This window comes from Delphinus delphis, chromosome 9 (assembly GCF_949987515.2).
Source record: "Delphinus delphis chromosome 9, mDelDel1.2, whole genome shotgun sequence".
Lineage (NCBI taxonomy): Eukaryota > Metazoa > Chordata > Mammalia > Artiodactyla > Delphinidae > Delphinus > Delphinus delphis.
In genome coordinates, this window is record NC_082691.1 from 17919751 (window position 1) to 17940267 (window position 20517).

The following is a 20517-nucleotide window of genomic DNA, read 5'->3' on the forward strand; positions in this document are numbered from 1 at the left end:
ATGCAGTTACAGGCAGTAAAAGAGATACTAAGCTATAAAAACACTGTAATCTTTTCAAATGAAAATATGGATAGATTATTATTCAAAGAAACCTTCTACAGAACTAAGTATTTCTAACAAAACAGAATCTTTTAAAGCAAAATAAAATAAAAGCACAAACATATACTTACTTCCAAAGATTTAAGAAATGGCAGTGACTCAATAAAGCTTTCATACATTTTTCTCTTTTTGGCATTATTTTTTACAATTATCCTCCTGAAGGTTACCCTGTCCTAAAGGCAGAATATCAAATACAAAGATAGTTAAAAGGTAGACTTTATGGAGAAAGAAATTTTGAAGAAATAGTTTCATTTTATTCCCTGTAAGGAACAAACAATAATTGAAGATTCTGAAGTAGAAAATTAACATTACTATCCTTCTAATATGACTCATTTCAGATTTTATTTCTTTAAGCAAAAATATAGAACCATATTCATGTTTTTTAAAGAAAGCAAGTTTACTTTTTATTCAGAACAGAGATCTGACCAACATGTAACTGGCGGGCTACACCCACTAGGTGGCGCTGTCGCACCATTTAAAAAATATACCAGCTCCTTGCTCGTTTTCCACCCCCAGCTTTTTGAGATATAATTGACCTACAGAATATTGTGGAAGTTTAAGGTACACAACATGTTGATTTGATATATATTGTTAAATGATTACCACAGTAGGGTTAGTTAACACCTCTATCACCTCACATAATTACCACTTCTTTTTTGTGGTGACAACGTTTAAGATGTACTCTATTAGCAGCTTCCAAGTATGTAACACAATATTGTTAACCATAATCATCATTTGTACACTGGATCCTCAGAACTTATTCACTTTATAACTGCACCGCCCCCCACCCCAGGCCCTGGCAACCACCATCCTACTCCGTTTCTATGAGTTCAAACTAGCACTGAGTTCTTTTGCTATAGATAACAGCCCTGGAGTGTTACAATTCGGTGGGACACGACTAGCATTGTTTTTGAGGTATAACTGGCATACGACATTATATTAGTTTCAGGCATACAACATAATGATTCAACATTTGTACATACTGTGAAATGATCACCACAATAAGTCTAGTTAACATCCGTCACCTCACATAGTTACAGAATTTTTTTTCTTATGATGAAAACTTTTAAGATATACTCACATAGCAACTTTCAAATATACAATACAGTATTATTAACTGTAGTCATCCTGCTGTACATTACATCCCCAGGATGTATTTATAACTGGAAATTTGTACCTTTTGACTCCCTTCACCCATGACCAGCATTTTTATATATAAAAAAAAAAAACAGAATAGGAAATCTGAGTGTGCATCCCTTTTAGTAAAGTGTTGAGTTATATATTTATTTCAGTTATACACAAAGGCACACACACACATACACTGGTGGTGACATTTCCTAATGTGCTTCTTGTGGGTTGCGGTAAAAAATACATGAAAACCAGTATTAGAAAATGGTTTTAAATCATGAAAGTACAATGTAAAGAGATGCTGAAAAATTATTGACTTTAGGGTTTCTGTCACCTTTTTAAAAAGGTGCACAGAAAAACTACAACTTTCTTGAGTAGATTCTGATTCCAGTGTTTATCATGCTCATCATTCTAAAATGTCCCTATGTTTATACTACTTAACCTCAAAGATACCACAATGAATTAAGGAACTAGAGAAAACTTTAAAGGTAACGGCTCAAAAAATGGTTTTCCTACAAATCTTATATTTTAAAAATTCCTACAAAACGTTATTTTAGTTCTCAGTTAAGAGCCCCTAGAATTATGTTACTTCGGCATACACTGATAACTATACCATCTTAATATAAAATAAAATTAATTGGGATATGTTCTTTAATTAGTAAATTACTATGCCAACACATTAGGGCTCAATTTAAATGAACTCATACGATGGAGAAAAATACCAGTGAGGATGTAAGTCTCTAGGTAATTAAACATCCTGTTCTCCAATTTAGTTTACTACAATTTTAGAAGGGCTGTAATTTGGACTTGTACTCTTAATCATTTTTTTTAAAAGAGAAAAAATTTCAAGATGATTAGTAAAAATATTGAAATAATTTCCAAGTCTGGTTCTGCATCAGAATCAGCTGTTGTGTTTTTTTAAAAAAAGGTTTATTCTAACATCCCAGACTTTAATGACTCAAAATCTCTGCATATAGGACTCTACAATAATCTGTATTTCGTAAAAGCTCCCCGAGTGATTCAGATAAATAATCAGGTCCGGGAACCAGATGCAACACCATTTTATGAACAGAGTTTACTGCAAAACGGAGAAGACTAGAAATAGGTTAGCAATTTAGAAATTAACCGTAATGAGCTACACATCTCAGGAAAAATTTTCTATTAGTGGCCCACCTCTTCACACCCACTGTGACATATAAATAAAATCCACAAAGTCCCATTTCAAATGTTTTCATTCTAGTCATTTCAATCAATCATTGCCCCTCTGAATCACCAGCATGGTCTTATAGATCAGTTGATCCCCCAAGGCTAACAGTGACCTAGTCTTATTTACAAAGTTAAGACTATTCTACAAAGGACTTTTCTCTTGAGATTTGCTTATCTTTACACCTGCACTTATGTGGCAGAGCTCCAACCTGTTGGTCTTAAAAGCAAAATCTCTTTTCTACTCAGCTTTTGCTGAAAGGGGGTTAGTTAGGCGAGCTGCTAAGAAAGCAGGTTCGAAGTATTAATTGATTATATTATTATAATTTTTTAAAAACACCTACTGCACTTAGGCACATCCCCAAGGTGATCATCACAAACTGCCCACTTTCACAAAGCTTGAAACATGTACAGATTAGTAAAAAAATCTCTGAAAATGCTTAATCCTACCTGAGAACGTAAGTATCACACGCACTGGGAAATGGTGGGCCTTTGTCCCTAGTTTAAGGTACCTTCCAGGGCTGAGAACTTTCAGTATTCAAAGGGCCAACCCGCTAAGTGTGTGACCTTGTTCCAAGGACCTGCAGGGAGAAGCCTTCCTTACCATGTGACAGTCTGACCCTGGCTGGCAACCCTATCAGGATGATTAAATTTTAAATGATACCTTCCTTAATGAAAGAGACAGAGACCCGAGGCTGTGAGGGCAGGCAAATGCTTCCTAGGGGCCAAGTCCGCTCGAGTTTGGAGTGTTTATTTTGCTGGCTTTGGGTATTCCAGTCTTTGATAACCCTTAAGACACTTCAGCTCCCTTCTACCGGAAACAATTCCAATTTTGCTTCCACCACTTAAAAAGTGACTCATCACGTTTTGAATAAGTAAACAGCAACTGCCTGGGTCTAATAAGAAGAAATGCACAATATGTCGTTTCTCTGATCAAGAGCTATTTTTATCAGTTGGATCCACGGCGGAGTCAAAGGCTGAGTGGTGACTGAATAATGTGTAACTTCTCTGAAGCTACAGTCCTTGGGAAGGAGATTGTTAGCAAACTTCCTGTTACTTCAACCTCGTCTCCTTCCACAAAAGGATTTGAGAGAAATAACCGAGTAAACGCATGTCAAAACTATAGGATGGGATGTTTTCAACAATTTTAAAAGGAAATACAAGTATTGACAACACTCCCTTTAAATCAGGGCTGTTTAAAGTGTGTTCTGGGCACCGGCAGCCACTGGTGTCTGCTGGGAGCTGGTGAGAAATGCAGAATCACAGGCCTCATCCCAGACCCGGTGAATCGGAATCTGCATTTTAACTGGATTCCCAGGTGATCCCTAAGCACCAGATTAAACACAGTCCAGCATCAGCTTGACTTGGGTCGGCTACTCTGCATCCTAAGATCATCTATGAAAAGAATCTCCCTCCCCCCCAACCCCAATTTTTTTTTTTTTAATATTTATTTACTTGGCTGTGCCGGGTCTTAGTTGCGGCACATGGGATCTTCGTTGCAGCATGTGGGATCTTTAGTTGCGGCGTGCGGGGGTCTTTAGTTGCAGCATGCGAACTCTTAGTTGTGGCATGCAGCATCTGGTTCCCCGACCAGGGATTGAACCCGGGCCCTCTGCACTGGCAGCATGGAGTCTTGGCCACTGGACTGCCAGGGAAGTCCCCCAAATGTCTTTAAACCAACTTTTAAGTCTTGTAGAAACAGCACCATTAAGAAATTTTCTTTAAAAGCCCAGGTCTGAGAGTCCCAACCCTGAGAGTCTGATTAAGTTTGTCTGTGGTAGGGCCTAGGTAAGAGAATTTTCTTTTTTAACACCTCCAAGAAATTCCGATGTGCATCCACGTGAGAAGCACAGGCACCACGTATTTTTTCTCCACACGGCCGCTTGGCAATGCAAAGTTGTTACCAATCCATTTACACAGCGCGGAGAGACTCAGTTCATAGTGGTTTCTCAAGCAGGCATGAGAATCACCCAGTGGGCTTGCTCAAATAAAGACTGCTGGGTCCCATCGCCAGAGTTTCTGAGTCGACGGGCCTGAATCAGTAAGTGGGGCGTCAATTTGCATTTCTAGCAAGTTCCCAGGTGATAGAGAGGCTACAGGTCAGGGGCCCACACTCTGGGAACCACAGATGATGATATTTACCACAGACAGCTATCTGAAAAAAGAGCACTGAAGCCTTTGTGTGGCTGGTTGGTTTTTAAGAGTGAGTAAAAGAGGAACATTTTGGATCTGAGTGTCTTTCCCACGGCCAGTAGGTTAAACTCCTGACTCAATTTGGGAAAAGAACATGAAGATTTAACTCAGCACAGTCCTAGTGTCCAAGAGTTCAGCATCTAGTAGTTGCTTAATAAATTCCCTGATGACTGATGATGATCCCAAATAAATCTACCTATTAGAACTAAAATACTGTAGCCACCTGGCTTCTGTCATAATGATTTTTACAAATGACATTCAGGTCAAATAAATACTTCACTCACCAAGCCCCACAGAGCACCGGGAGAGGTAGCAGTGATTGTAGCTGCTCTGGGCGTATTGTACATTAAGGCCAGTTCGCCAAAACTCCCACGATTGTCATAGTTGCCAACACACCTTCCAACACCATCACATTTCACGTAGATATCAAATGTTCCTCTGTTGCACATGTGAAAAAGAAGACGTAAAAGTAATTCAAGTAAAATCTCATCACGATGAAACATGAGCCCTGGGAAATACAACCTCATTCTTTTTTAAAAAAAAAAATCATTTATTGCTTAGTCTTATTGCTGGGACATCATAACACATTCACCCAGTTAAAATTTAAATGTCTAGAAGGGTGAATAGTGCCCTGGCCCAGCCATTCAGTTTCCTCCCAGATCCGCCACTGCCCCCAGCTTCTTCTACATCCTGGAAGAGGTCTTTACATCGGGGAGAAGCAGGAAGCAGCTGGCTGGGTGCACTGGGAGCCTTCCGCAGGCACAGTAAGGCAACAGGGGTCCTCCCTGAGATGTAGGACACACCCAAGGGTGGCAGCTGAGGATGGGCTCTTAGTTTCCTTTCCCCTCTAATGACAACAAGGAATAAAAGGGCATCAATATGTGAAAAAGACACCACCAGTTCCGGACAAGCAGGAAGAAGAGAGCATCCACGGGACGAGGGTAAGGCCCATCCATGTGTCTGTTGTCTCATCGTCTGGGGCAAATGAGACTAAACAACAAATATTTAAGGTATTGAAATAAATGATAAAAATATAACTAAGACTGCAACCAAATGCAATATGCCAAGACAACCACCTGAAGGAATGTGTGTGAGTCTGCTGACTGCAGTGACCTCTGAGTATAAGAATTGGGGAGGATTCTAGGGACATTCACTGTGTAATTAAAGAGTTTTCGTTTCTAAAATGAATATGTATTACTTTTGAGAGCAGAAGAAAATAATTTTTATAAAGAATATAGCTCTAACAACCTGGTCAGACACTGCTGTACAGTACTTACAGGGTCCTTTATAATCTACAGGAGGGGCCGGCAAGCTGAGGCCCAAGACTGGCTGCCTGCTTCTGTAAATCAAGTTTTATTGGAAAGACAAACACACCGGCGGTTTCTGCATTCTCTGTAGCTGACTTGTGCTATGACAGCAGAGTTGAGTAGCTGCAACATAGACCTCATGGCCCAGAAAGCCTGCAAAATTTACGCTCTGGCTCTTTATACCATCTGGCCCTTCATGTTAGACTGACCCCACAATCTAAAAGTGGTAGAAATTCAGGCTAAATATCTGATCCTGGTCTTTTTATAGTCTTTCTGTGCTTATCTTTTAATTGGGTTTCTTCTTCTAGGCAAGTAAAACAGTCACTGCGCTGCATATTATCCAGACCCTATATTTCTGGAAACTGCATTCTTGTGGAGAACTGGTTTTCCACGTACTGTATCTTATCAGAGAACACGGTTTCAAGGCTTGCTGAAACACCTGGGAGGGCAGACAGGAGAAATTCTTTGGCTTTATTTTGTTGGCTAAACTCTAGCAAAGACAAAACAGGGAGTGCTTTTAAGGTTAAGAAAGGATTATGAATAGTAAAGATACCACAAAAGCAAACACATAAGATATTAGAGACAAAAGATATTCATGAATAAGAATAACTGGTTTTTAATATAATTCACCGCTAGAATGGCTATTTCAGGGATACCCTCCAGAATTTGTTTCATGAATAGTTATTTTTCAAGTACAGATTAATTTTTCTATTTATACTCTTTACACGTTTGCACGAAAACTGTTTTCTATGTTTTCTACTTTGAATAGGATAAAATACACAACAAACGTGTTGACGAGAAGTACAGTGAGCTACTAGTCCAGTTGAAATCTTATCAGTCTAAAAATCTGCTAAAATACCGTGTGCTGCATTTTCATATAGATTTCTCCCCTGAGAACATGAAGCCCTGGGCAGGGCAGAGCCACGAAAAGAGCACACACAGTGGCCAAGAGACCCAGATGCTGGGTCTGCTCCACACTCATCATCTGGGTGACCTTCGCCGACTCGCATCACTTCTGTGGGCCTGAAAATTGTCATCTGTCGAAAGGGTGACGAGGATCTAACTGAAAAGGGAAGGTGCTATATACAAACGTAAGGCGTTTTTATAGTCAAAATACCTACTAAAAGAAAATTATTCCTGTACTACCTTTGGGGTTCGCATAGACCCCTACAATTCAATACGATTAAACAGCTGAGAGAATTTCTGAGGTGTTTCGTTGATGAGAGCTGTTAATGGTACAAGAATCATGACTTTAATTTACATGTGGGACAATTCTAAAATCATAGAGTCTAGCCCCAGCCCTGGCTAGTGCAGCTCTCCCGGGTCACCACGGACTTAGGGGTGAGGGACTGAGGGACTCAGAGAGCATGTGCTACTGATGCTTGAAAGGTACCACCCACAGAGCCCAGATCAGGGAACAAGTGCTAAGCAGACGGGGGCGGGGGGGGGGGGATTTTCTGCGGAGCCTCTGAGTAGAACACAACTTGGCCCAGAGAAGCAAATGTAATCCGACAAATCAGGCTGGGAGATGATTTGTGTTCCATGCAAACAGCGCAGGCGTTGGTGGTGGTGGTGGGGTGCTTGGGGAATCCAAACGTCTCATCAACAGCTCATCACCATGTTACAGAAGTGCAGAAATGAAGACTCAGTCCAGGCTGCGCACCTTTTACATCTTAGGATTGTTACCTAAGTATTGCTAAAAGCACACTGTTCTTTTTTTTTATGTTATTTTAATTTTTTATAGCTGATTTTAATTTTATTTTTTGATACAGCAGGTTCTTATTAGTTTATACACATCAGAGTGTACATGTCAATCCCAATCTCCCAATTCATCCCCCGCAGCCACCCCGCTTTCCCCGCCTGTTGTCCATACGTTTGTTCTCTACATCTGAAAAGCACACTGCTCTTGGATGAAGTCAAGCACAACTTAAACTTTCTGAAATTAGATTTTCAATATAAATGCAGGCCTTCTCACTTAAATAACTTCTCTACAGAGTTTTTAACAGACAAATATGATAATGCATGAACAATTTCTGGAAAGACACGCAAATTACTCACTCTGCTGATTAGATGCTGCTAAAGCAGTAGGAAGAGAGACTAACCTTTCACCTTAGGCCCCTCTGAAATACCTGAATCTTTTAAACCATTAGCATGTTTTACTTCATTAAGTAATAACACAAGAAACTTTTTAGAAAACATAATAACAGATTGAGTTATATGGAGTCAATATCCCAGATGTTGTATTATGCTGCTATTCTCACAGTAACAGCCACCTCTAACTCTGTAACAGGCATCACTACCTCTCCATCAGAAGTTAACAAATGAGGAGGCTCCCCGTAAATGACAGATTTCTAGATTAACCAAAAGTCACCAGTCTTCCATGCACTATGTCTCTTTCCATGATGTAGCACGGTTTCACTGCATGGGTTCACTGTAGGTGTGTAGGGCCAGTTACACAGGAATAAGGGTAAGGAGGGAAGAGCAATTGTCGTACATTAATCTGTCAGGCGTTACGATAGCCACTGAGATTTCCACAAAAGGTTCATTACCTTTCAGCAGTGAAGTTACACAAAACTTACCTATCGATTACATAAAAGTTGTCGCCATCATCACCTTGATCAATTACATGTTCCCCTTCTTTGACCAATTTTTCAAACATGGCATCTAATACTTGAGACATCTGCTCCTATTTTTCAAAAAAGAAAAGACAATCTTGGTTTATCTAGAACATGTTTAGCTTTATATTTAAAGAACCATAATTAGCTTATACTTCTGTGAACAAGCTCAAAGAAATGGAAATATCATCACTGCCATTAAGTCTTGTCAAAAAAAAAATACACAGGGGGCTTCCCTGGTGGCGCAGTGGTTGAGAGTCCGCCTGCCAATGCAGGGGACGCGGGTTCGTGCCCCAGTCCGGGAGGATCCCACATGCCGCGGAACGGCTGGGCCCGTGGGCCGTGGCCACGGAGCCTGCGCGTCCGGAGCCTGTGCTCCGCAACGGGAGAGGCCCCAACCATGAGAGGCCCGCGTACGGCAAAAAAAAAAAAAAAAAAAAAAAAAAAAAAAAACACAGAATAGTCCTCCTCACCACATACAAACCAGATGATTATATATTTACTCTCATATTCAGTACCTGAATAAAAGTAATTATAATTAGTCTATTTCAGAATATTTGCAACTATCACTACTTTAATATGAAAAATTAACCACCAAGCCATCATATACCTTGTGAAATATAACCTTAGCAACTAAAATGATCAAGTTAATAAAGAACTACTGCAAATGTCTTTTAAAGATACCTAAACTTTTAAAAAACTTCCCTATTTTAGTCATCACTAAAATTTATATAGAGATTACCTAAATATTTAGTGAATTTAAATCCTGACTCCAATCCTTCTTGGTTTAGCACTAAAAACAAAATAGAAACCAAACCAACAAAAGCAAAACCGAAAAAGATTGTAGCCAATATTCCACCACTATCTTTTGTCACTAAGGTTCTCTTCAAGAAGCAACCATATACCACCCTAGGACAGATTTATTAAAACTGAAGCCAGAAACATCAAACCTATCAGTCAACAACTATTTAAAAATTTTTATTCTGCTAAAGTGTGCTTGTCAAGGCTTAAGGATAAACCTTACCTAGTGAGAATAAACTAGGAGGCAAAAGAAATCTTTCCTCAGAACAAATACAGGAACAATTCAAAAACGTCTGAATAGTTAAAAACAAATGGATATGGAGAAACAGTATGGTGCACAGTAACAGGAAAGTCAGAAGTCATAAGAAGGCTTCAAGTAACTCCCAGGCCAAAATCAATTAGTATTATAAACAAATTAAGGAGCTGAAGACAGATTAGAGGGTGAAAAAGATGCAAGTAGAAAACACAGGTTGAAGAAACAAAATATTCTGGATCAGAGCATGAACAGACCATGTGCGATTCTCTTCTTTTTGAGACGCCATTAACATTTCACAGAGACTATCAAGGTACGACTCCACAACCATGAGAATGGGAAGGGGAAACTGGAGGGGAGATTTCTAGAGCAAAGGGAAGTTAAATGGGGGCGGAGAGAGCATGCAGCCCAGAGAAGGGCAGGTGGGCCTGCAGTGCGGAGGGACTGACCACCTATCAGAGCTCCAGAGGCTCCAGACTGGGAAACACCCGGTCCGGTCAGAACGGGACTGAGACACAGCTGAAACAGGTAGACCGATTCAAAATCCTCCACGATCCGTTGATACCTTCCTTCCAAATGCCTCAACCCTGAACACAGAACACCTGGCAACCAAATATTAACCCCAATTCTTCCCAGACAAAAAATCAGAGTCAGGTTCTTGGGAGAAACTAAATAAATAAGAGAGAACTAGAACAGCTACTGTGAAGATTGGTGCCCTGGAACAAGGACCTTCACTTGCTGGGATGAGGGGTTCCCCCATGTTAACAGCTGGCCCCCTGTCACTCAACCAGCAGGACACTGGTGGACAGCCCTGGCATGCTTACTCAGGGCTCCACATCAGCTTTCCGTGGCCCCTCTGGGAGCCTACAAGACTAAGATAAACAGCAGTATGACACCAAATGAGCTAGAAAATTCAACAACAGTGATGAGCTTTCAGCAAGTTCTACTTTGTATACCCAGAGATGTTCACACAATGTTATATCCATGAGATGAAAAACAGGCTATTTAGAAAAAGAGCCAATCAGAGAAAAATGGGTAAGTTGAAAACTGAAAACATGATTACCACATTTTTTTCTGCCTTTTAAATATTTGATTTTTGAGAGCAGTTTTAGGTTCACAGCAAAATGGAGCGAAAAGCATAAAGAGTTCCATAAACCCCCTGCCTCCACCCAGCCTCTCCCCTACTGTCAACATCCCCACCAGCAGGTACATTTATTACAAGTGATGAACCTACACCGCCATCATTATCCCACAAAGTCCACAGCTGACATCTGGGTTCACCCTTGGTGCGGTGCTGTACACCTGGTGCGTTTTGACAAATGTGTGACATGTACCCCCCATTACAGAATTTTCTCGTAAAAGAACTAAGAAGGTAAATTAAAATAAAAACTTCAAAGAAAGGCGACAGATGAAAAGACAGAAGCTCCAGACAAAGTGATATTAGAGATAACAAAGGGGAGAAAATCATCAAAGAAATACGCAATGAATTTTCCAGAACCACAGGATGTAAGTTTTCAGACTGAAAGGGCTCACTCAAGGGCCCGGCACAATCAAGGACCAGAACCTCCACACACACACGACAGTGTGGTTTTAGAACATCAAAGATACAGATCTGACCTGCAAAGCTTCCAGAAAAGGGGGAAGGGGCTCTTAAAAACATAAAAAGATGTTCAACTTCTTTCAAAATAAAGAGGAATGCAAATCAAAATTGAAAGGAGATACCCTTTTTCACCTGCCAGATTCAGAAACATAAAAATGTTAGACTAACACACTGGTGGAGATGGTGTGGGAAGGAGGGTTCCTCCGGCAGACGGCTGATGGGAACGGGTCTCAGAGGGCGCACTGTCAACAGTCGGTATCATTTCAAACACGCTACCCGTCACCTCACTATTCCTTGTCTAGGAAGTTATTCTATAACACATTTGTGAAATGACATGTGCATGGGCATTTTTCACTGCAAAATGTGCATTGTAATAGCAAAGAATTGAAAACTCAAGTTTATCTACAGGTCTCTGGATAAATAAGTTTGATACATCCATGCATTGGAAAGCTATGCAGCTATTAAAAAAAAAAGTATGGATTTTGAGACCCCTATCTTTTACTGGAGTTGCTGACAAGCACAAGAACACTCAAAGAAGGGCAACCAGGAAATCTGAAACCCTGATGTCGGAGGAACTTCAGCGAACACATGCTATCTGCAGCCACAATGATGTCGTCGGTGATTCCAGAGGCCAGGACTGGGACTGCTGGGTGGAAGTTTCTGGAGATTTTGGAACCATGTTAAGACCTGTCTAAGAAGGACAGCTCTCTAGCAGTGACAGGGCAAAGTGATGAGCTCCCTGTTCCTGTCAAGACAGGCTCACCACCTTCCACATGCTGTCAAAAGGGCTCAGTGGTTTTCAAACTGTTTTCTGGAAGCCAGGGATTTTGAGGAGGTGCTTCAGTGATCGATTCTGTAAACAGCTGATTTTTTTAAACCATTTTTTAGGATTGAAGTACAGTTAATTTACAATGTTGTGTTAGTTTCAGGTGTACAGCAAACTGATACACTTATACACATACATTTCAGATTTTTTTCCCCTTATAGGTAATTACAAGATATTGAATATAGTTCCCTGTGCTCTATAGTAGGTCCTTGTTGATTATCTATTTTATATATAGTAGTGTGTATATGTTAATCCCAAACTCATCCTTAAAGTGTGTTCTAACCACTAAATATTCAAACTAAAGTAAATCAACATGTTCGGATGGATTACATATACATTTTTTATGAAGTAAAATTTCATGTCACATTAAAATTAACCATTTTAAAGTGGCCTAGTGGCCACAAAGTTGTGCAACCACCACCTGTACCTACTTTCAAAACGTTTCCGCAAAAGGAAACCGTGCGTCCGTTAAGCAGTCATTCCCCATTCTCCCCCCCGCTAGGCCCTGGCAGCCACCAATGTGTTTTCTGTCTCTGTGCATTTACCTATTCTGGATATTTCATATAATGGAATCACACAATACATGATCTTTTGTGTCTGGCTTACTTCACTCATTATAATGTTTTCAAGGTTCACCTATGTTATAGCATATATCATACTTCATTCCTTTTTACGGATGAATAATATTCCACTATATATATATACGAACACACACCACAACTTACTTACCCATTCACCTGTCGATGGACACTTGGGTTCTTTCCACCTTTTGGCTATTGTGAATAGCGCGACTATGAACATTCATATACAAGTATTTATTGGCACACCTGTTTCAATTCTTTTGGACCTACACCTGGGAGTGAAATTGCTGAGTCATATGGTAATTCTATGTTTAACTTTTTGAGAAACGGCCAGGCTGTTTTCCACAGTGCTTGGGCCATTTTACTTTACCACCAGCGATGTACCAGATTCCGATTTCTCCACATCCTTGCCAACACCTGTTATTTTCCTTTTTAAAAAAACGATACCCATCCTAGTGGGGGTGAAGTGGTATTTCACTGTGGTTCTGACTTGTATTTCCCTAGTGACTAACCATGCTGAGAATCTTTTCATGTGCTTATTGGTTATCTGTATATCTTCTCTAGAGAAATGTCTATTATTCAAGAACTCTGCACATTTTAAAGTTGGGTTGTCTGTCCTTTTGTGGTTGAGTTCTAAGTGTTCTTTCTATATTCTGAATACGAGGCCCTTCTATAAAGCTCTTCTAAGAGTTTTATAGTTTTACAGCTTACATTCAGGTCTTTGATCCATTTTGAGTTAATTCTTGTACTTGGTGTGAAGTAGGAGTCCAACCTTGTTCTTTTGTGTGTGGATACCCAGTTGTCCCAGCACCATTTATTGAAAAGACTATTTTTCCCCGGTGAATGATCTTGGCATTTTTGTTGAAATCAAATGGCCATAGATGTATGGGTTTGTTTCTCGACTCTCAACGCTATTCCATTGTTCTGTATGTCTATCCCTATGCCAGTAACACACTGGTTTGTTTTTTTTTTTTGCGGTGCCTGGCCCTCTCACTGCTGTGGCCTCTCCCGTGGCAGAGCACAGGCTCCAGACGCGCAGGCTCAGTGACCACGGCTCACGGGCCCAGCCGCTCCGCGGCACGTGGTATCTTCCCGGACTGGGGCTTTAACCCGTGTCCCCTGCATCGGCAGGCGGACTCTTAACCACTGCGCCACCAGGGAAGTCCAACACACTGCTTTGATTACTGCAGCTTTGAGGTATAAGTTTTGACATTGGCAAGTGTGAGTCCTTCAACTTTGTTCTTCTTTTTCAATATTATTTGGGATGCCTCTTCTTGTATATACAATATTAATACATTAGACAACAGCAAAACGCAATGTGTTTTCATGGTTTAGCTTTATAATACATAAATGCTACCAATTTAAACTTTTATAAAAATAAATACTGATAAAAATAATTTTAAGAAAGAATATGAAAACGCTATAAATACAGAATACCTGTTAGAAAAAAAAAAAGAACTGGGTAAGAACTCTACGTGTAGAGTTTGCTGCCACCGAAATTTTAAAAAGAATATACTTGTATATACATAGAGTAACCCTAGAAAAATATGCACGATAGTGCTAAAAGAACTTGGCTCCTGAGAAACTGGATTGCTGGGAGACAGGGATGGAAGGGAGATCTCCTTTCACTGACTACTCTTTTGTTCCTTTTGAATTTTTGTAAATTCTATATGCATACTGATTTAAATTTTTTAATTAACTGAAAAACCAAACTCTCCATTTAAACAGAGAATATAACATTATATCTTCATGTGGGTAAGAAAAACTTTGGGAAGAAAGATGGTGATGGGTTTGCAGGACGTGGCTTTCATCCCCTCCCTGGATTCCCGTGTAAGCTCTGGCACCTATGTGTGAAACAGCAGCCAGGGCTGAAGACGAAGCCAACGGGGGGCAGTAAGACAGTGCCTTCTCGATGTGCTGCTAATTGGGAGTTCATCAACCCAGGCGACATACGGTCACCTATTAAAATTATGAAGTTTGATTAAATGGTTTACTAACATTTTATTTTGCTTATTATTTATATTTCAACTCGTTTAGAGCAGATGGAGGGGGACGATCGGCTTTATTGATTAGCTAGGTCTAGCCCTGAATGTCAAGTGGAGAAAAAGATGAAATATAGCGCTATAGTAAATTTTTTTTTTGTTATCTTGGAATTAGCTGCCTTTTAAAACGTTATCACGCTTAAGAATTTGTACATGGATAAATGAAAAAGTAATCCCTGATAAAATACAGAACATCTATTTCTTTTAGAACTTCTCTATGTGACAGGTGTCTCTTCTAGTCAATCAAAATGTAATTTCCCCATAATTATGCACAGAGTGAAAAGAACGTAGGAAATATTCAATATGCAGAGGCTTATCTCGGTGACTGACAGCTACTGTAGGAAATCCACATCTTATTCGCCTACAGAATGTAAATTAGAGACTGAGCTCGGTAAAAGGGCTTTGACTCCCTTAAAAAATAACAATTTACTCTCCATTAATCAAAGAGCCTATCATATAGCATAAGAAGATTATTTCAGTTTGCCTAAAATTAGAAATATTTCAGAAGAAAAATGGCCTGCTGAGTCGAGCATTAAAATATTCATGAAAAGAATATCTTCAAAGAGGTTAATAATTATAAATGCTGTGCTCAGTGTATGAATATACAGAACTCTAAGGAAAACTGTTCTGAGGTCTAGGAGGGGCTAGATTTTCAAGCTAAACAACGCCTTGAGGAAAGTCAAGTGAGATAGTGGATGCAAAGCCAAGACTGTTCTTCTTGCCGGTTAGTAATTACGGCTTCCCCTTCCTCCTTCCAAGTTTTTCCATTTCAGGAAACGGTACCACCTCCGCTGCCAGACACTGGGGGTCATCCGAGACTATTTCTGTCAGGTCTCGATTCATTCAGTCAGCAGGTACCAACTTCTGCTCGTCCTGAGTATTTTATGAAACCATCCCTTCCCCCCTTCTCCTTAGTTGGGCGCGTTTCTTCTCCCTGGACCGCAGCACGGCTCTTTCCTGGATCCATTTCCTGGCACGGAGGGCAGTGCGGTCTCCTCACTGCGCTCCTTTCCTTTGTTCCTGACCTATCCGTCTCTCGCCTTTAACTCCACGCCCTACCCTGCCGCCACAGTGACCTCAGACACACCTGACTGTTACTTTCTCTGCTTAAAATGCTACTGTCTATAGTATGTGTCCACTGCCACGGTGCTCCTTCCTGACACGGCGCGCACGTCTGAGCCCCGCCACTGGATGTCTTTCACTTTAGACTCCAGCGTTAACGCGCTCTGTGCTTTTCGTTCAACTTGCGATTTCCAACTCATTTTCTGAGGCTCGTCTCAGGTGGCCTCTCCAGCTTCCTGGATCCTCACGTGGGGCTGAGAGACCCTCATCCTCTCATAGCGCCCTGACCGTATTACAGCATTTATCATGTTTTACCAAATTGCTTTGTATGTGTATTTGAATCCCTCACTAAATGATAAGTTCCAAGAGCACAAGAACCATGTCTAAGTATTTTTGTGGCATCCTACGCCTTCATACAGGCCTTGGAACACAGTGGTTGGTCAAGGAATTGACCTGAAAGGAGCTGCTATATGATAGGCAGATTATATAAGTGGAATATATAATTCAATTTAAATGCATTTGGGTTATGACAAAAAATGTATACAATAAAAAACTAGAAAGCTGCTTAAAATATGAACTTAACTTAAAATCTTCAATCTGCTATGTTTGGGGAAAAATTTCTTATTCCAGGTGGTTATTTGCTGAGAAGAGTTAATTGTTACTTATTTATATTTTGTATCATTCTTAGAAGGATTTAAGATAGTAGGGAAATAAATCAAGATGGTATGAGCTCAAATTCAAAAAAGGTCTTTTGTAAACAACTATGTAAATATATTTACTTCCTCCCTATAAAACATTCAATAATGGTAACTTATGAACTTTGTAATTCCATCAACGGGCTTTTTCTTTTTTGTCCCTATGAACTGTGACCTTTAAAATATATATATTGAAGACCTTCATCAGAGCAGCGAAATCTAAAAAAAGGCTTAAAAAACACCTATGTTTATAAAAATAACCATTTTAGTTAAAGATGCTCCCTGCCAGAATATACCAGGAAAAGGTTTTTTTTTTTATTATTTTAAATGCAACCAAAATTTTCACAATGCTTTAAAAGAGTTAAAGTTGAAATGGAAGAAAAATCAATTTAATTTAGAGGATGGAATAGAATAGGCAGCATGCCAGGAAATTATAACTGGCAGTGATTTCACTCATGCCTGTTCATCACTCAGCGTTTGACTCCACAGTATCACTGTTCGGTCACTACTGAAGCATTAAAATACTGGTTGAATTGAATAGGGAAGCATGCAAACAAAATAACATATGATAGTACCAAAATACTGACCTCGAACATTTTCACATTGGGCTCTGGTCCTTCCTACTCAAAGTATGGTTGTGGGCTGACAGCGTTGCCATCACCTGGGACCTTGTGAGAAATGCAGACTCTCAGGCTCCACTACTGATCTACTCAACCAGAATCTGCATTTTTAACAAGATCCTCTGATGATATATAGGCATATTAAAGCTTGAGAAGCCCTGTTTTTGGTGACCCTGAAATTCTCCCATGCAAAGCTCTGGCCTGAAAATACAGAACCTTCTTGGCTGAAGCCTACCCCTAAGGATAAAACTAAGGATTGATTTCACAGCTGTCTTCCGTGTGTATCTGAAGCAAAAGAATTAAATACTTAGTTTAGTTCCAATAGCAAAATTATCATCTTATACACACACATAAAGTTGTATCTTTCCACTAATAATTATTTGGTCTCATTCTGGTGGGAGATCATTAGAGGTCATAGTTTCATGCCCTTTATTTCACAGAAATAAATCTGAGATTTATTTGGAAGCCCATCAAAATTTCACAAGTTCCTTTTAGTCACTTATTCTACTATTTAATACTACCAGGAAGATTTTCCATTCATAAATGAAATTCCTAAATTTTCTATCTTAATCCCATTTCTTATTCTTCCATTATGAGAGAGAACCACCAGCAACCCTTTCTTTAGAGCTCCTAGTTTTGCAGACTTGGTGATAACTCTAGAGGACGTGGATCAAAGTGGACAAAACTTGTGTTATGTGGCCCTAAAACAAAATCTCCAAAGTCACACAATATAATATGTGATCCTGGAGGACATAACATTAGCATAAATGGTATTAGAAACAAAAGAGCTTTTAAAAATAATTTCAGGGTATAATATAACCCAGCATAGAAGACACTGTATAAAGTAGTGCTTTCCTCTTCAAAAAAATGGCCTTTTTAAAAAGACCTCATCTTAAAAGAGTGGGTCTTGATTAATGCGTTCTTCTCTAGGGCATCAATCCGAAAACTATTAAGATGTTGAGTTTGACCGAAGAAAGAATCGAGGTAATTTACCAAAGTTGACTCAGGTTTCACATGGGAACATGGCAGCAGGGGCTCGTTCCCAAATGACCACATAGCAGTGAATAAGCATAATCCATGATGAAGGAAGCAGAGCATTTAGGTCAGGGTGAAGGGCAAAGTCTGAACAGTACGGTCACTCTAGAAATACACCCCAAACCAAAGACTAGGGATTTCAAAATCTTTACAAAGAAAAAAAAATCCCTCTACCTTTAAAGCCAAGTAAAACTTTACTTTAAAAATATGTATAATATGAAAGTCATACATTAAAATAATGACTATTACTGACTGGTGAAAGAGGCATTCCCCCATGGGCCCTGCACATCCCTACGTGTTCCTGTTGAGTGGGCGAAGAATGCAAAGTCTTAACCTCTCTTCACCTGGGCCACTTCTCAGGGCTGTGTTTACAGCAAGTAACCTTGTGGGATGAGAAGCCTTCCGCAGAGAAACAGGCGCTCACTCCTTGCTATGACAGCAGTGACCTCCCCAGCTCCTAGAACACAACCCACTTCCTGTGCAGACATCTGCAGTGGGGCCTTTACGTCGCCCTGGGTTATGTTAGCTTGTAAAGAGGGTGAAATCCAAGATCCTGCACGGTTCTCCACACGGACACTGAAAAAAAAAAACCGCTGCTACTATTGAGATTTTATCTTACCGGATCCAGGTTCTTAAACAGCAGGATGTCTTTGCAAGCTTCTTGCAATCGATTTCTTTGATCGTCAGTTTTGGGATGTATAATCTAAAAGGACACCAAATTAACAATTAGTCTACTCACCTTGCTCTTAAGGGATAAAATTTCCTAGCAGGATATTAGAAGGAAGAACGGTTAGTGCTGAGGTTCACTTTAGGTGACTAGACATTAACTACCAGCCTGCTAAATAGGGGAAAGTAATACAGTTCGTCTCAGGGAGGTGGTGTACATTCATCAATACAGTACGTGAAAGTTTTTCAAAGGAGTGTTTCCCCCAGGTTAGCAAGTTCATTCTGTGAGGGTCTGCATTGGCTAATCACTAAAGACACCAAGGCTCCAGCCAGCGGGAACATACAAAAGGACAACATGTTGTAACAGCTATGTTGAAAATCTACACACTGCCTTTATTCTGCTTAATACTCTTTAATACTGTTTCATACTCTTTACCATTGAACTTAATACTCTTTCAGGATGTAGCTCTTTCCTTCAAGACTTGATAAAGTCTCTAGAAGTGAGTAAATTCTTACCTGTATATTGCTTAGATGTTAAATACATTTTTATGCACAATGTATATAAAATAACTACGCCCACGGAGATTGCTTTTCCACAGGGAGCAAGCAATCACGCGCTGTCACACCAAGGAGACTACGGATCTGAGGGAGAATGAATCCAACAGTCCTGGTGCGCTCATCTGAGAACGAGTTCAAAGAAAAGCAGTGTACTATTTGCTCAGAAACTTTCATTCCTGAGGGTAAAGGCCAACAGAACGCCTTCTGTAAGTGCGGCCGGCCAACTCTCCTGAGTCCCTTCCGACCAGCAGAAGGCTCACGGACTTGGCCCCGAAGGCCCATTCTTCTGCGAACGCGGGTATTGTGTAACTGTAAGATGAGTCTGCGAGGCAAGAGATGGTCCTAAAAGCAGAAGACATCGAGTTGGTCTCCTGGAGACCCATACACCACCTTTTCCTATCCTAACGTTGACACACAGAGTGACTGGAAGAGATGCTGAAGAGCAGGAGCCCCACCATCACAGCAACCGGGATCAGGCAGCGGTGAGCTCTGTGCCCGTGAATGCGTCAAAACGCGCGACGGGAAAGTAAAATCGGCATTTCAAACCCATCTCACATGGCTAAAAATCAGAGGCCCAAGAACAACTGAGGAAATGTACAGTATATGTGTACTATTTATGTGTGTACTGCTTATATACTATACACACACAAAAAGCAGTATACACAGGATACTGCTACCTACTATTAGCCAGTGAGAGAGGACGTTGCTGCCGTTTTTCCTCTAAGGGTAAGGGATATGCAAACTTTTGTTTCCTATCCAATCAGTATTCACCTCAACCTAGATTCTACGACGGCACGTGGGCCCAGAAAAAGCAGATCCTCCTGTCTAAGAACTCACTGCTATACAAAAAACTTAAAAAATTTGGATACGAACTAAATCATGCCAACCAAAATTCACACGTGCCTACTTCAAATAAGGAAGGCTAACACAATAAAACAAAAAGTTAGTTCTCACTTCACAAAAGCCATCTGGAACTCCGAACTGAAGCAATCATAAACGTTTGCCTGCTGAGCAGCTCTGTCCTCAGAGAGAAAAGGTTGGGGATGACGTGTTGCTGATGCTGAAATGACCTCCTAGGCCCAAGAGGGAGCCACCTCTGCCCGGGGTGCCACGTCAGCAAACCAAAGCTTAGATAACTCTCGTGTCCCTATAAATGCCCCGCTTTGCCAGAAACACAGTATATCCAGTCAGCCAATCCCCCAAAGCCAAGCCAAATCTGGGCTCTACGCTTAC

At 40.3% G+C, this 20517-nt stretch overlaps 1 protein-coding gene across 1 annotated transcript in view; it reads right to left on the reverse strand.

Moving 5' to 3' along the window:
- Positions 1-20517, reverse strand: part of PRKAR2B (protein kinase cAMP-dependent type II regulatory subunit beta) — a 111129-nt gene that overhangs the window by 15715 nt on the left and 74897 nt on the right. Inside the window, exons 4-7 of the mRNA XM_060020261.1 lie at positions 18680-18763; positions 8510-8616; positions 4908-5061; positions 171-272 (exon numbers count right to left, since the gene is read on the reverse strand). Of these exons, the coding sequence (XP_059876244.1) occupies positions 171-272; positions 4908-5061; positions 8510-8616; positions 18680-18763 (447 nt within the window). The remainder of the gene's footprint in view (positions 1-170; positions 273-4907; positions 5062-8509; positions 8617-18679; positions 18764-20517) is intronic.